Source organism: Scatophagus argus, chromosome 20 (genome assembly GCF_020382885.2).
Source record: "Scatophagus argus isolate fScaArg1 chromosome 20, fScaArg1.pri, whole genome shotgun sequence".
In the NCBI taxonomy this organism is placed as follows: Eukaryota; Metazoa; Chordata; class Actinopteri; family Scatophagidae; genus Scatophagus; species Scatophagus argus.
This window is the reverse complement of record NC_058512.1, coordinates 1,532,560-1,549,038: the sequence shown is the minus strand read 5'-3', so window position 1 is coordinate 1,549,038 and position 16,479 is coordinate 1,532,560. Positions and strand designations below refer to the sequence as shown.

The window sequence follows — 16,479 nt, the reverse complement described above, 5'->3', positions numbered from 1 at the left end:
TCCTACAAATGTCATAATATTATTGATTGATTTGTTGAGTCGTATTTCTGACTTACCTGATTTTGTCACTTTTCGGGACTCCGTACAAATGCAGTGAAAGGTCTTCCTTAGCTGTGAAACAAATTAACTTTAATAAAGAATATTGGTTATTTGTGGGGTGTTGATTTAATGTTTGTGGTTCAGGTAACCAGAATTTGCCAAACCTGAGACTGTTTTGGCTTCACATCAGTGAAGCACGTCGGTATGAGCGAGGACTTCCGGCGTCGTTTCATAACGTGACACCTGCCTGAGGGGCGGGGCTAAACTGACCGAGAGCGGAGCTCAGCTGGGCGCGTCCTGTACTGTTTTTATCAGCAGCACCAGTTTCAGTTGAGACATTTTAGGTGGGGACGAATCCAGCGACGACAGGTGAGTTTGTCCACCTCAGTTTGAGTGATTAACACTTGAAGCGTCTTTTACTTCGTGGTTTTAAAGCTGTAGTAACCTGTTACCTGAAGCTAAAAAAAGGACAGGTGTGTTGTTGGTTTCCGATTTGAAGCACTTATTTTTTTCAGCATCTCTGCTGCTGGAGAGTCAAAATAAAGCGGGGAATTTGTGTGAGAAGTGCGGGATTATTATGAATGAAACCGCCACAAACGGTCTTATATGCTGTCTGGTTGTTAATTTTGAAGAAGCAGGAAGATTTTCAGTTTTATTCACCTGAATTTGAGGTGATGTTTCAGTCTCACAGCCGCCAAGTCTGTTGTTAAAGACGGCTCGTTATAATCTCACTGTGTTTTATGATGGTTGTAGTGTAATTTCAGAATAAACCCAATTAATTGATTTGTTTGTTTGTAAATGTGAGGAATTTCTGCTTTTTTTGTCATAGTAAACTTATATATCTTCTTATTTGTCTACTACTTATTTGTATATATTATATATCTTTTTTAAATTTTTGAGTGCTGATTGGCCAAAACAACATTAAGGTCTTTGAGAAATCGTCATAACCTTTAGATATTCTCCAGACAAAACAATCAGCAGATAAATTGTTAATATAGATGATCATTAGTTATTTCAGATACGTTTATTGCTGGGTGAGTGCGTCCTAACAGCAGAAGTCTTGTTGCAGATTCTTTTCACAGAGGAACCAGTGGAACGAGCAGTAATGTCCTCCAGGCCCAACGGGAGTCCACCTCCCTACGAGTCAGATGGATAGTGAGTCTCCTTCTGTGATTGTACAGTAAACCTTTGACTTATGTGCTTCGAGTGCTCTCTCAGCTAAAGATAAGGACGGGCTGTACGAACACCCTCTGTATGGAGGCTAAGACAGGCCCTAATAAGTACAACATGTTCTTTAAAACACTGCTGGCTATAAAATGTTTTACTTCTGAAAACCGATTACTTGAATTTATTGATTCTGCTGTCTTGGCTTTCAAGACGGAATTATACGTTTTAGAATATCATTGAAGATATTTATGTATTTATTGACAAGTGTTTTGAATTTTGTTTTCATTCTTTTGAAAAATGAGGCAGAAGTCAGAGATTTGATTCAGGCTCAAATGATTGTCATCAGTATTTTATTTTATGTTTTGGTGAATAAATTGCTGCTAAAATCAAGGTTTTGAAATTACAAATAATAATAAAAATATTTCAGACAAATGGTTTTCAGAATAAAATATTTCAGAGCCCTAATTTCTGTGGTGTTTTAATTCCACAATTGGTTGTTTAGTTGTTTGTTAATAAGATTAAAATCCTGACGGCCTTCGTTAACTGATTTTATGCTTTACTCTGACACAGTTACAGTATGTTTTTCCCGTCTTGTTTCTCTTTACAGTAACGTCCCTCCCCAGCCAGCCTATTCCTACTATCCAGATGACGAGTTCCAGCATTTCTACCGCTGGACTTCGCCACCAGGCATCCTCAAAATCATGGCCATCATCGTCATTGTGTTGTGCGTGGCCATATTCGCTTGTGTTGCTTCCACTCTGGCTTGGGACAGTCAGGGAGCTATGAATGGCTTTGGCTACGGAGGATACGGAGGGGGTTACAGCTCTTTTGGTGGCGGTGCGTATGGACCTGGTAGCAACTATGGCTATGGTGGAATTGGGGGGAACTACAATGACCCTCGATCGGGCAAAGGGTTTATGATTGCCATGGCAGCCATCATCTTCATCGTATGCCTGGCCATCTTCATCATCATCGTGTCTCACCAGAGCCTATCAGAGAGCAGGAAGTTCTACCTAGCGGTGTTGATCTCGTGCGCCATCCTAGCGCTGCTAATGCTAATAGCCTCCATAGTATACTTGATAGCGGTGAACCCCATGGCTCAGTCGTCTGGATCAGTCTACGGCAACCAGATCGCTGCTCTTTGCTCTCAGTACCAGCAACCTCAGACTTCAGGAGTGTTGGTCAATCAGTACCTTTACCACTACTGCGTTGTGGAGCCCCAAGAGGTGAGCACAAACGTCTGAGCTCCCTGTTTGATTTCCTCTCATGCGTTGGTGTTCCATCTGTAACTCTGTGGTTTATCATTTCAGGCCATCGCAGTGGTGTTTGGCTTCCTGGTCGCCATCGCTCTGATCATCATCCTCGTCTTCGCTCTGAAGACCCGACAGAAAATCCAGAACTATGGCAAGAGCAACATTTTGTGGAAGAAGGTGAAGGTTGTGGACGAGCTGGAGCCACCCACAGATGTAGAGGCGTGGGTGAGTGTTTTTAACTTGTACCGGAAGTGTGTGCTGAGAAACATTTGGCAGTTTTTGCTTGATGATTGACAGAACAACTGTTTTGACAATCTAGTTTAGTTGTATTTACCTTTAAAGTTTCCAAACTTCTGCTGCTTGTGAGGATTCAATACTGTTTTTTTGTCATACGTGACTGTGAAGTGAATATCTTTTGGGTTTGGACTTCTTGTTGGACCATATGAGACATCTGAAGACATCGCGCTGGTCTTTTTTTTTTTTTTTAAACCATTTTCTAACATTTTATAGACAAATCTTATGATCAAAATAGCTGATTAACCAGATGTAAACATGACTCTTTCTGGAGGTTAAGTGACGTGAGGCAGATCTCTCTGTGTTTATCTGAGCAAGTCTCACCTGAGGTGGTTCAACCAGTTTGGTAGCTGTCACCTGTTTATGAGCAGGTGGGGGAGGGGAAGCGGCAGCAGCGAGCTCCTTCTTCTTAGTGTGCTTAGTTTCAAGGAGTGGCCTCCACACAGATGACAGTTTCAGTCATCCACTGACAAGAAGCTGGACTATTTACTCTCACCTGAAACATCTCAATTTTTCATATCACGGTGACTCATGGGTCGTGTATCCGAAGTGTTTTATAACAGCTCTCACATTTGACATACCCGAGTAAGTAGGGATGAGTAGGTGAGTCATTTTGTTAACAGCTGGAAGCCATGATGACATGCAGCACAGCAAAGCCCTCACAGTTGAGCCAAGAAGAGGAAAAACAGGTCGGACTGGTGCTCTAAAACAAAACCCTACCACAATGTCAACACAAAACACCAGAGACACAATGTGATACTGGGAACCCGAGACGTTTATTCCTCTGCAGCTTGTGGGAACCCGTCTGAAAGTGCTGAGGCTGCGTGTCTGCAGCGAACTGCAGCACAGATATGTTGTTGTGTTGAAGCTTAATTATGTCGCATATTTTCGGAAGACAAGCCCATGCAGGACCATCATACCAAAGCTGGTAGAGAGCCAAAGTGTTTGCTGGAGGGAACCACCCATCAAAAAGTCCATGCTGAAGGCTTTGATCAGTAACTTGATTTGGGTGCAGATATATTTTATGAGCATCACGTTTCTCTTGCGGTACAGAGAAAATTAGAAGTCATGCATTTTAGACCTGCAGCTACTTATTTTCTTTACCCATCATTAATTTGGTCTTCTACTGTGTACAATTAAAGACTGAACAATAAGTGGACAGAGCTTCTGGGTCTGAAACATGAGGACTTAAATCTGTCTAATGTGCAGCAGGGGGTGACTCCACTGGCTTCAAAAAGAAGCCTGATTACATTTAAGCTTATGAGAAAATGAGTCTTCTTCTCAGTTGATTTATGATCTCTGTAAACAGTTTCCTGATGAGTTTATGGTCTCATTTGCTAGTTTCAGGTCTCCTTCAGTACAGCGTTGTGTTCACTTTGTAAATTATGCTCACATTTACAGTCAAATAGACCATAAAATAGGGGGTGTTTCATGGTCTTGTGGTGGATTTACACTTGTTATGTCTATAAAAAATAGTGAATTAAAGTGTCTGTCCAGCATCAAACCCTGTGGAACTAACAAGTATTTGTAAGTGTATATTTTGATCCATGTTGCTGATACGTGTGAATTTTCCCCCTAAGGTGAACAACGTTTCCGTTTCCCCGGAGGCGGTCCCCATGTCCAACTACCCCGAGAAGCTGAGAGGCTCCAGGAGTCACCTGGACGACGAAAGCACAAACTATGACAAACCCCCCTACACCCCACAGTGAGTGAACTTACAAAAGCTGTGCACGGTTATTAAAAAATGTGTGTTGCATTACATACCAAGTGGCAGCACAGAGAGAATTAAACTCAGGTAGGGCAGGTGTGTGCAGGACATTGAGATTTTTTGCTTTTATTTGAGAAAGCAACACATTCAGCTGCAGTTATCAGAAAGTTTCTCTGATGTGGACACATTTAAAAACCAGTTGAGACAGAAATAAGAGAACAAAAATTATTAAATACTGTATGGAGCCTTTAACTTTCTTCTTGTTAAACCTGCAACTTTTTTGTCCTCTTGGGGACAGCAGAAACGAGCTGAACTTTTTAGCAAACAGCTGGTTTGTTTCTTAACACACCCAGCAGATACGAAGCAACACGATCTTTCTTTTAGAGTCGTATTTGTGTCACCTGATGACTTTAAATCCACTTTTAGCTCTGTTTTGGTCTCCACCAGGGAAGCGCTCCACTATGTTATGATAAAAGGAAAAGGTCAAAGTGGATGTAGTTTTATGAATTGACATCCATGTGCCCCCATCTTGTATCATTTCACAAAATGTTACCAAGTATAAACAGTTTTTAGGATATTACTGTACAGTATGTACTGTATAGAAGGGGCCCAGCTTTAGACTACTTTTCTCTCTGTAGAGCAGGTCATTATGGTTTGTTTTGGCAAACATCCCGCTCAGATACCAGCAGGGCCTCACCCGAACCTCTTCAGATTATTACGTTCATGCGGTCGTTAACATTACCCGCTTTAGCAAAGAAGCTCATGAGTAACGCTGACACTGAGTGAAGTACTTCTGTGCTGATTGAGGGAACAAAGTATTATGAGTGAAACAGGATGTCGTTGTCGAGCTGTTTACTCATCCGAGATGAGCTGGTGGATCATAAATCATAAATGGCCACACTTTACTTCCTCATACGTCTCAGTAGAAAGTTAGCAGAGCGTGCAGACACTTTGTTAGGTTTATGGACATTATTTAACTTTAGAGATCTTTGACAGACTCCAGTCACTGCAGGCCTGTTGTTGTTGTTGTTTTTGAACAGTTCTTAATTTGTTTTGTGTGATTAATTGGACAAAATAAATGTTTTGTCGCAGGCCTCCAATGGAAGACGACCTGCCTTTGCATAATGGGGTTCCCTACAGCACAAACTCGGAGGTGGCGAGCTCGGCCGGAAGGCCCAAAAGGAGGCACGACTACAATGACGACTACAACTCCTCAGGAGACGAGCTGGACGACGACGACTTCGACAGGTAGGAGGAAATTAAGGACACTACGTCTCAGCTGCTGGGGAGTACAACTCACAGATCCTGTAGATCCAGTAACAGAGTGTGTTTAAAGTTGAAGTACAACAGCCTGGAAGACCATTTCTGACAATGTGATGGAAAAAAAGTCAAAATAATGAGAAACTTTCTCAAAGTAATGATTACAGTTTTATTTTTTTAGTTTTAAGATATTATTATTCCAAGTTTTTTGTTATACATACAAACATACATGATGTTTTTTTAAATGTATCTTGTATTAAAAATGGACTTTCATAGAAAATAACTTAAACCTGAAAAAGTTTTTCTTTTTTCTTTTTTTTCTTACTTGTTATGAGAAAATTTTAGGACTTTTAGGACATAAATTCATTGGTAAAATGAAGATTTTTGAGTGTGGAAACATGTTATAAAGTTATGTAAAATAACTCAAGCAGTCTGACAAATGTAGTGGAGTGAAAAGTTTGGAAATTCTCTCCGACATGAGAAGACAGCAGTACAAAATGGAAAAAACAAATTGCACTTACAAGTACATTGCAGCACTTGTGTACATAAACTCAGCTGTAATTTAAACGTGTTCTGTCTTCTCTCTCTCTGTTTTCAGTGAATTTCCTCCAATAGCAAACGAGCAGGAGCGCAAAGACTACAAGCGCGAATTCGACCGCGACCACCACGAGTACAAAGACCTGCAGGCGGAGCTGGACGCCCTCAACAAGAACCTGTCGCAGCTGGACAGAGAGCTGGACGACCTGCAGGAGGGCAGCCCGCAGTACCTGGTGAGCGTCGACGGGAAAACACGCCAGTTCAATGTGTGCCCTGTGCCCAAATGTGTGTCTGATTAAATGTTCCTCTTTGACAGGATGCGCTGGATGAGTACAACAGGATCAAGAGCCTGAAAAAGGTATGTGGAACCATCGCTGATCTGCGGCCATTTGAAAACAGATCATTTATTTACAACTCACGAGCTGCTAATTGTATGAATCCTTCACATCACATCTTTTCATCACTACAGACTTCAGATTACCAGGTGAAGAAGCGCAGGTGTAAATACCTGAAGGCCAAACTGAACCACATCAAGAGGATGGTCAGCGATTACGACCGCAGGGCCTGAACAGCTCTGTCCTGTCCGAGACGCGACAGAAGGGACTGAATGTGATTGGCCGCTGTTGACGTCGGGTGCGTGAGGCCTTTCTGACACCAGACGACTGTGGAGGACGCCACGGCGGTGATGTACATCGAACACAGAAGCTCCCACAGCGTGTGAGCTGACGTGAAACAATGTAAAGGTTGTGTGGAGGAAAATGTTCTGTCTTTGTGTTATGCCACAGTTTGTATTATGAGCATCACCTGCCATAGATTCTGTTAAGTGTATTTATTTGCCACATGTGGTCTGAAATAGTCTCCTTATGGAGGAATTATGTAACTAGATTATGGAGAGAGCACAGACTAAAGCATGACAACAGTACGTTTTTAATAGCTCTTGCTACAATGACTCAACATGAGATGTTCATATTTTAATGTCTTTTAATTCTCATTTTTAACATAAAACTGTAAATATGCGGGAAACACTGATGTTTTTAATGTTTTTAGCAGTTAAGAGAAGTGAGTTCACGTGAGTGTTGTGTGTTTCTTTATCGATGATAGAACAAACACTTAGAAATGATGATGCATGTTTCACACATGGTGATGTACTTTTACAATGATTTGCATTACATATATTTTATTTTAATAAATTCCTTTATAAACAGTTTTCTTGAGGTTCTTACACAGTAAACGCTGGGACTCTTTGTGCAAGTGTCAAAACACTTTATCTAAAGCCACTGTGTTTAAAATAGTGATTAGTGTGTCTTTTAAAGCATTAAGCATTGTCACTGTTTCCACTGGGGGGCACCATTGTCAAGGATTTCCAGCTTCAGGACGTAGCGACTTTAAGGCAACACTAACCAACACTTTTTGCCAGTGGGTCAAATGGTCATATATAATGTGAAAGGTGACAAATCCAGAGATAATTAGTGTATTGTTTTAGTTATGAATTCAAAAAACACAGTACCTGTCCAGCATGAAACTGAATAAGGACAGAGACTAGCTGGCGGAGCTTTTTGCAGCTTAAAAGCAAGGTATTATTAGCAAGGAGTTAACGACTGAAGACCAAAACTGACCAGAACCTTGACTAAACGAATGCTAATGTTGCTGTATGTCCAAAAGGTCAACGTGTTAGCTGAACTAACTTCATAAGGTGGTATTATGTATTGTGTTTTACGCTTGCTCTGCTTCCCCCAAGTGGCCATGAAAAGATTAAGCAGCTTTAAGGAAGCTACGTGCACTTTGACGACACACTGCACACTAAAGCAGAGGAAGGTACCAGCAGTTTGTATCTTACACCGATAAGGATATCTTGTTTTTCTTTTGTATGCCCTTTTTGGTTGGGTTTGGAAGTCCACTACACAGACACAACATCACATAACAAAACATTTCACATTAAAGCACTCTGAAGAACTTCTCTTCCCTTGTGGCTGAGTTTTAAGCTGTGGTTTTGAACTGTTCTGTCTGGATCGAGTGTCTCCTCAGAAGCATCCTCCTGGTCAGCTCTTTGGGCTGCCCGGGAGGAGCACAGGGAAGGAAGTTTTTTAGGCCAGGCTCTTTCTCGCAGAGTCCACTTCCAGCACTGGAGCTGAGGTTGTAAACGTTAAGGATGGGGGTGTTGGTGGAGTTGAGGGTCAGAGGTGGGAGAGATCGAGGCCTGGTCTGGGAGTTGTGGTCCAACAAGAAGGCTCCAGACCCTCTGCGTTCAAATCCAGATAGAACTCTCCTGCTCAGGACCGAGGTTGAAGGTGACTCCCTGGAGCCCAATGTGCTGGAGCATCGTAAGGGGGCCAATCTCTTGCCATCTACCAGGTCTCTGGCTTTGTGTGGGGACTCATCAGGGAGATTGTGGTTGTCTACAGCTAGCTGGGGGTCTGAACTGTAGATGTCCGCCCCAAGCTTGCGCCTCTGGATTATGCTATGAAGGCTTGACGAGGCCATGCTGTGGAGTGGAGCACCAGGATTTTTACCACCAGCAAATGATGAAGAGGACGCGACTGAATCTGTTCCAAGGTTTACAGAATGGAGGTTAGGGTGTGAGGCAGAGTGAGATGATAGGAGACCTGGTAAGGACATCTTTTGTCCTGTGTATTTGGCACATTCATTCTTTTCCTTTCCTTCTAGTCCTTTGTCCCTTGCTGATTTTCCTTCATACCATTTGGAGCTGCCAGTTGTCGGATGTGCGCTGTTGTCCGGGTCCAGTTTGGGAATTCTGAGAGAGAGCTCCTCTGTTTGGTTCTGTTTGCTGTTTTCTGAAGATGAGTCTGCGCGAGGCTGCCGGGTGAGCAGAGAGTCTGGGATCTTTAGCCAGGGCTCAGAGTTCAACCTCAGGAGGGGCTGCTGCAGTCCGTATGGTGCAGCTTGCCCGAGTCTTTGAAACCGTAATGGGGAACACGGATGGGAGCTCACACCACAGGACTGGGCTTCTTTAAAAGAGAAGACAGGCTTTGGGGGACATAAGGAAGAGGAGGTGCACTGGGGGGACGTGATGAGCTGAATTTCAGAGGGAGATGCAGGAGCTGCTGATGTCATTTTGTCTGTCTGATCAATGGGGCTAAGAGGAGGCATGCTGAGGTACTGCTTAGCTTGCACTTTCCCACATGGGAATTTGTCAGTCGTTATGATGATCACCTCCTTCCCCTTTGCCTTGCATGTGTCGAGCAACAGCTTCAGAACCTTCCAGTCTCCAGCCATGACTGCGTGGACCAACGCAGATGTCCCAGACTGATCCTCCAGGCTAACGTCCGCTCCACTGGCCAGGAGCAGAGACACCACCTCGGCGCCGGCCTGCTCCCGACAGGCGTGCATCAGTGCAGAGCGACCTTCCTTGTCCTGGATGTTGGGATCTGCTCCTTTCTCCAGGAGAAACTGGACCAGCTTGACCCGGCTGGCGCTCTGGGCATCGATATGCTGGGTCCTGCAGGCCACCATCAGGGGAGTCCGCCCATGGCTGTCGCTCTCGTTGATGTAGGCGCCTCCCTCCAGGAGCAGCCGCGTGAGTCGCAGGCGGCGGAGGAAGACGGCCTTTAGCAAGGGGTTACCTGAGTCCATAGCTACTGCAGGATTACAGCCGTCGCCCTCCATCCCTCTTGGTCCCAGCTGGTGGTTTTGGAGATGCAGTGGGACAGGTTTCTGTGGACAATAACAAAAGACTCCAGGGTCAGATTGTGACCAACATGCATGTCCTGTTTCCTCGCCTAAACTGCACACACACACGAGACTCATAAAGTACATTAAAGTCTGCTCTCCGTCAGCCAACTTCTGTGTCGCTTCACCAATTTAGAATTAAATAACCAAATATATTTCATTTAAATCTGTTTGTATGTGAAACAAATAGCGCCGGGTTGGTAAACCAGGACACATGAAGTTCTTGTCTTTTTTTTTTTTTTTGCTTGCTTTTGGGGTCCATTCAGCTGTTCTTTTTCATGCGCTCGTCCTCCGCAGCACTTTCTATCAGCCTTTGTGCTGTTTGTCCTTGCTTCTCATATTAAACCAGATAAGGTGGCTGTTACCAGAGTCGCAGACTGTAACATAACATTTTCCCGCATGAGTCACTGCAACACAGCAGTTTATTACATCCATAAAGGACAGACTTTATTTTGTATGTTGTGTAGCGGCATGCAAAGTAGCAACAGTCACTTGGTGTGCAGGAAGCGTCGTCAGAAGAGTCAAATCAAGTCCGGAGGACACGTCTTGTGAGGAAAAAAAGGCTGGCGGACAGGTAGAAAATAATGAAATACTGACAATAATCAGTCAGTCCATCAAACACACCTGACACAAACAGATCAGGTGAGCCTGTCAGTTTAAATGCCTCGTAATCAGCCTGTCAGTGTGTTAGTTCATGTGTGTGTGCTGCTGTGTGGCCCTCATTCTGCACTCATGATGGTCAGTGTCCTACATAATCAGCATGTATTTATAGCATGTGTTGCTATTAGCAATGATCCAGTTCACACACGGCAGTAATTCAACACGCCGCTTGATGTTTCTAAGCAGCAACCTGAACTCCCGCTCGTTCGATTTGATGGGAAAGCGTGAGGTTAAAGATGAGCCTGTGACATCAGCTGAGCAGACATGTTGATGTCCTCGAGATGTTCTGCTGCATTTGTAACCAGAACATCCTCACCGGTTCTGTCTTCTTCTTCTTCTTCTTCTTCTTCTTCTTCTCTTCTTCACGAGCTGCTCGTCCAAGACAAAACACCACCTGCACCTCGTGCGACAGACGAGGTGCAGGTGGTGCTTGCTTTAGTCATGCTGCTCCTTTTAACGGCCAACGCTTTTGTCTCTCCATCACTGCTTCATCACTCGACACCACGTCTCGACACTCACTCGACCGATTGGCACGAGACTTGGTGTGTGCGTTCACGGCTCCCTGAGGGTGAATCTCACTTTTCCTGTTGTGTCTCCCTGAGGCTGGCGTTTGTGGTTTTGAGTGAAACACACACACACACACACACACACACACATTCACGTTCCCTTCAGGATGATGACAAGAGCTGATTGATTAGGTTCTGATAAATAATGCAGCTGTTAGATAAACTCGGTGCAGTAAAAGTGCAGTATTGGACAGCAGGTAGCACGTTGTTGGGACCATGTGCTGTCATGTGTTGGTGAGAACAATAGAGAGGCCTACATGTGACCCATAAAGCCTGACTTAGAGTGACTAACCGTTAGAAATCTATTTTATGGCGTACGCCTAGTCATAAATTCCTGAGCTCAAACTCCGGACGAGCACGGACATTGGCTGCGTGCCAGCCATCCCTAAAGAATCTACGGTGACGTCACTCAGGTAATAAAAGCTCAGCGCGACACTCAGTCGTCGCTTTTTCCCGTGCATAAGGACAGTGGAGAGCTGTAAAGTTCTCTACAACTTAGTCGCCGAAAGGGAGCAACTCGAACGTTTGAGCATCATCATCATTAAATCCTAGGTCACAGTCTCTCGCAGGCCGAGAAATCGACTGTAGTGTGCTTCGCTTCTTTTTCCTTTTTTTTTCTTTTTCTCCAACGTGTATCGCTACAACCAGCTGATTACACGCGAACGAGGACCACGCGCGCCGACTTTGTTAAAGCAAAGCAAAGTTTGTTAATTCACCGGTGATTCTTCCCCCGCTACCGCCGAGGGACCACTGTGCCGCATCATCTGAGACGCAGATCGTCAGCATCCGCCGAGGACAACGCTGCGACCGCTCAAGCGGACTGTTAAACTTCGAACTCCGAAGGGTCGGAGCAACGAAGAGTAAGAGGCTTATGTCTGGGCAGAGATAACGTAAAATAGATTTGTTTACACATGCTTTATAACTTTGTGAGTGCTGCATTTAATTGTTTTGGTTACCGATCACCCACTTCCGCCGGCTCAGCAAACCCACGCGTCACTAGTTAAAGGACCAATAGCTGAGCAGATAGACTCCGGTTTACTGACTCCGCTATTGTGTGGTGATAAACGGGTTTCCAGAGACGTGAAGTGGTTCATTTTCCTATTTGGGTGTATTCGTCGTTCTTCTATCTCTTTCCTTTCTTCCTTACACTAATCCTGCTGAACGGTGAGACGAAAGCCCGACCACGTGGTCACGAACCGTAACCAAGGGGTACGTGGCTCCCAAAGGCTTTCGTCCATGGTTCTTGTCTGTGGTCACGCAAAACAGACCACGTGAGCCATTACCACTCTGGCCCGAATAACTTGACGTGTTGTTCTGTAGCCATTGTGGGTACTGTTAAATTACAAGTGTATTATTCTGCTGATTCAATGTATTAATTAATTTGATGTTTGGTGTGCTGTTTAATTTGCTGTTTGTGACTGCTTATTCTTTGTGCTAGCTCCCCCTAGCGTAGTTATTTACTTTTCCCCTTTTGTTATCTACTGCCATCTTGTGGCCGTAGCTTGTCATCATTCTAGTTATAGTCTGCTGCCATCTTGTGGTCGTAGTGCGCCACCAATTTAGGGTATAGTCTGCTGCCATCTCGTGGTCGTAGCTTACCTTTATTTTGGTTTAGTCTGCTGCCATCTTGTGGCCGTAGTCTGTCACTACTTCGATTTTAGCCGGCCGCCATTTTGTTTGTTTTTAGCTTTAGCTTGTTAGCCACCCTCGAGCTAGCTTGCTAACCGCCATTTTGTTTGTTTTTAGCCTTTAGCTTGTTAGCCACCCTCGAGCTAGCTTGCTAACCGCCATTTTGTTTGTTTTTAGCTTTAGCTTGTTAGCTACCCCCGAGCTAGCTTGCTAACCGCCATTTTGTTTGTTTTTAGCCTTTAGCTTGTTAGCTGCCCTCTAGCTAACTTGCTAACCTCCATTTTGTTTGTTTTTAGCCATTAGCTCGTCAGTCTCTTCTTTGTTTATTGTCTACCGCCAGTGTTAACTCTCTCTCACTCTCTATATACACACCCAACCCCACATACACACCCTGTTATGAATGTCTTTTGCTGCTGTATTTGTTACCTATTGTAGCTAGTAGTTTAGTGTGCAACTTGAACTATAATAGCTTTGTTTGAAGTGATACTTATCTTTGGATACTTGTTACTTTAATAAATCTTGTTATAGTTGAACCTGTCGTGGACTGTGCTTATTGTGGGGAGTATTAATGACAACAGTTGGATCCGTGACAGCCAGTGCTCGAGTTTACCCTTCTAAACATTCAGAGACTGTTATTTCCCTTATTAATTTGGCTATTGGTCCCTGGTGACAGGGTGGTGCCCCGATATTTAAGTGTATTAAGCATACACTGATTGTACTGTAATGATTATTTCCCATAATCATTGACTCTTTGCCAATAACCAAATTGCTCCTACTAAGTCGCACAACAACGTAAAGTAAAGTAGCACAGAATTCTCACGTATTTTCCACATTTGGGCCCTGATGGATTTATTCTGTTTTTGGCTTCACTGCTGTTGTTAATGCAAACATCTGGACTCATCTGGATCTTTCTGTCCACAGCAGACACACAGGAGGAGGTGCAGCATGAGGAACGAGGGGCCACATGTCCTCCTGTTCATCTGCTGTGGACGTAAACGGGAACACTGAACGTCTGCACGCTGTCCTCATGCTGTCGCGTTGGTACAAACTGCACTGTACACACACCGTGTACTTCTACTGCACAGCAGGATGCGGTGGTTTGCCCCCCCCCCCCACCCATGGAGGCTGCTAACAGGTTGGCAGAGGGAGGACAGAAAAGTCCACTGAACAGCCTCAACACTCATCCTCCATAAGAGCCCACTAACACCGTGTGTGTGTGTGTGTGTGTGTGTGTGTGTGTGTGTGTGTGTGTGTGTGTGTGTGTGTGTGTGTGTGTGCTCACTGTCAGAGCTGTGTAACACACTCTCAGAGAGACAAAATGTGCCAGAGGTGATTAAATATCATTTGTTCAGTCACCGTAAAGCTTCACATCATCCACACATCCAGTCCGACTTGTCCACCACATTCTGTCGCGAGAGGGAAAAGTTGCTGGTAAACGTCCTGCTGTGTGTTTTTAGGACTCACCTGCCGTCAGTTGCGATCAGTCGTCTGTTGCAGACATCCACCTTCCTGTTGCAGAGCCACGTCCTCTGTGGACAGAAAGTCAGAGGAGGCAGGAGCTGCGACACCCGGGGCTTCTCAGACTGGGTTTGCTCGTCGGACAAAGTGAGTGATGACGGAGAGAGAGAGATGGAGTGATGGAGTGATGGAGTGATGGAGGTCTGTCGTCCGGCAGGTCTAAGAAAGGGTTAATCCATCAGCGCAGCAGCAGCAGCAGCTCTGCAGGCTCACGGAGAGGCAGGACAGGTTGACACACACGAACACACAAGGTGAAGCGGCATAGCAACCCGCGCCACAGGAAGTCTCGTTTGTCTTTTCATTAAAGGACGTCTGATTCAGCACAGGCCCATTAACTGTCAAACTGGACTTTCTTTAGTCAGCGCGCAGAAAGGAAGAAAGATTATTTTGTCCACCTTATCAATGACATCTCCATGACAACCATCAAGGAGGCCGGATGACGGCACATGTTGCAATTGTGCTCAGAGGCACTGTTCTCTCTCTCTCTCTGTGTGTGTGTGTGTGTGTGTGTGTGTGTGAACAAGAGCCCGTGCATGTGCCTCACGTGCGAACACGACGAAGGACTGGGAGAATGTTCGGATCGATCTCTGTTTGACAGGAAATCAGTCAGTTTTACGCTTACAACGAGAAAGAAAAGGTGCGACAGGTGAAAGAAACACACGCAGATGACACAGCAGCTTAGAGAAGAAGAAGAGCAGAATAAAACCAACAGCAAAATCCAGACACTAAAGAAAGAACAACAAGAAATTAAACTTTAGAGGTGAACACAAAAGATGTTTTTTGAATGTCAAACTCTGTTGCATCCTGACTCTCACCGAGCCGACAGCGCAGGGTCTCCATCACTCCTCTGTCGCCATGGAAACACAGACTTCACCGAGCAGTTCATCCACCCACCGCAAGATGGCAGCAGCTGACAGCGTTTTTACATTCAAAGACCCTCAGGTCCACCTCTTCATCATCCGCAGTTTAAACCTTTTCAGGCTCACCTGCAGGGTCACGTGGGAGGACGCTGTCCGTGGTCGACCACGTTCATGTCAGTGAGGCTTCTTAACCGTGAGCTGCTTTTCTTTGTCAAAGTTAATGAAGAGTCTTTAGGTTTTGGACTGTTAGTTGGACACAAGAAGAAATTTGAAGGGACATTTTGGTCCTCATTTTTCACAAGCCCCATTAAGATTTTACATGAAGAAACAGATTAAACAAATAAGCTACAAAACCCTCAGATTTGTGTACCACAGCTTTGTTTGTTCCCTTCCCAGGAATCCTGTGACGACCCCTCACGTTTACCTGGCGGCCCTTTGTAGGGGCCCGACCCCTCAGGTTGGGAACCACCGGACTGAACTGTGTGACTGCATGTGAAGGAGGTCAAAGCGTCTCCGGCTGACCCTGCTGGGTGTTCTGATGTTGTCACACAGATACTCTACTGCAGTACTTGTATATCAGTACAACTGATTCCACTACTGACTTCAGGTCAGACAAAGCCAGCAATATACAGTTATATTCTTTCATGCTGCTCTTCGGCTTAGTGTGGATTTAATTATATGTTTTATTTAGCATGTTTAAACATCACATTTCAGAACGCGTGTAATTGAGTCAGTTCCTCCAATCACAGACTCTGTTCTTATTTAGTCCACGTTCAAGGCTTCCCGGGTGAGGAGCCGCTTTTCATCGTCACACAGTCCAGTGAGTAGCAGTTAAACGGTGTGTGTGTGTGTGTGTGTGTGTGTGTGTGTGTGTGTGTGTGTGTTGGCTCTGTGTTCCTCTGCGGTATGAAAAGCTCTGCAGCCGCGTGGTGTTCGAGTCCTGAATGTGAGGCAAAACAAGCAGCCGTTACCTGCAGTCCCTCTGCACTATTCTGATGGAAATCAGCACTGTGGACAAGTACTCTCAGCTGGAAACAGGAGACGCCCACGGGACTGTATGTTTAGCCATCATGACTAACCAGCCACCTGCTTGATTGCCCTCTTTGGGGGAATCACACACTTCTGAGTTTTTCTGTTTGGAGATGCAGCTTCAAAACGGCCAAATGAAGCGTGAAGCGTCTTCAGCTGACGTGAACGCCACACGGCTTCCTGTGCCCACAAGTAACTTCCCATTTTCTGTTCATTTGTACTTTTTACTTCACCACGTGTAACTTTAGTTACCTTAAAGATTTAGTTTAACA

The 16,479-nt window shown here is 44.7% G+C and overlaps 2 protein-coding genes across 2 annotated transcripts; one reads left to right on the top strand and one right to left on the bottom strand.

The window, feature by feature from the left end:
* Positions 1 to 259: 259 nt before the first annotated feature.
* On the top strand, positions 260 to 7,462 carry oclna (occludin a). The gene is made up of 9 exons (XM_046374502.1): positions 260 to 408; positions 1,109 to 1,194; positions 1,814 to 2,432; positions 2,517 to 2,684; positions 4,334 to 4,458; positions 5,554 to 5,709; positions 6,320 to 6,491; positions 6,575 to 6,616; positions 6,728 to 7,462. The coding sequence occupies exons 2-9, from the start codon at positions 1,145 to 1,147 to the stop codon at positions 6,824 to 6,826; spliced, it is 1,431 nt and encodes a 476-aa protein (XP_046230458.1). The 5' UTR covers positions 260 to 408; positions 1,109 to 1,144; the 3' UTR covers positions 6,827 to 7,462.
* A 463-nt stretch (positions 7,463 to 7,925) lies between these two features.
* On the bottom strand, positions 7,926 to 15,088 carry ankrd34ba (ankyrin repeat domain 34Ba). The gene is made up of 2 exons (XM_046374495.1): positions 14,265 to 15,088; positions 7,926 to 9,930 (listed from the first exon to the last, which is right to left on the bottom strand). The coding sequence occupies exon 2, from the start codon at positions 9,880 to 9,882 to the stop codon at positions 8,236 to 8,238; it is 1,647 nt and encodes a 548-aa protein (XP_046230451.1). The 5' UTR covers positions 9,883 to 9,930; positions 14,265 to 15,088; the 3' UTR covers positions 7,926 to 8,235.
* Positions 15,089 to 16,479: the final 1,391 nt, after the last annotated feature.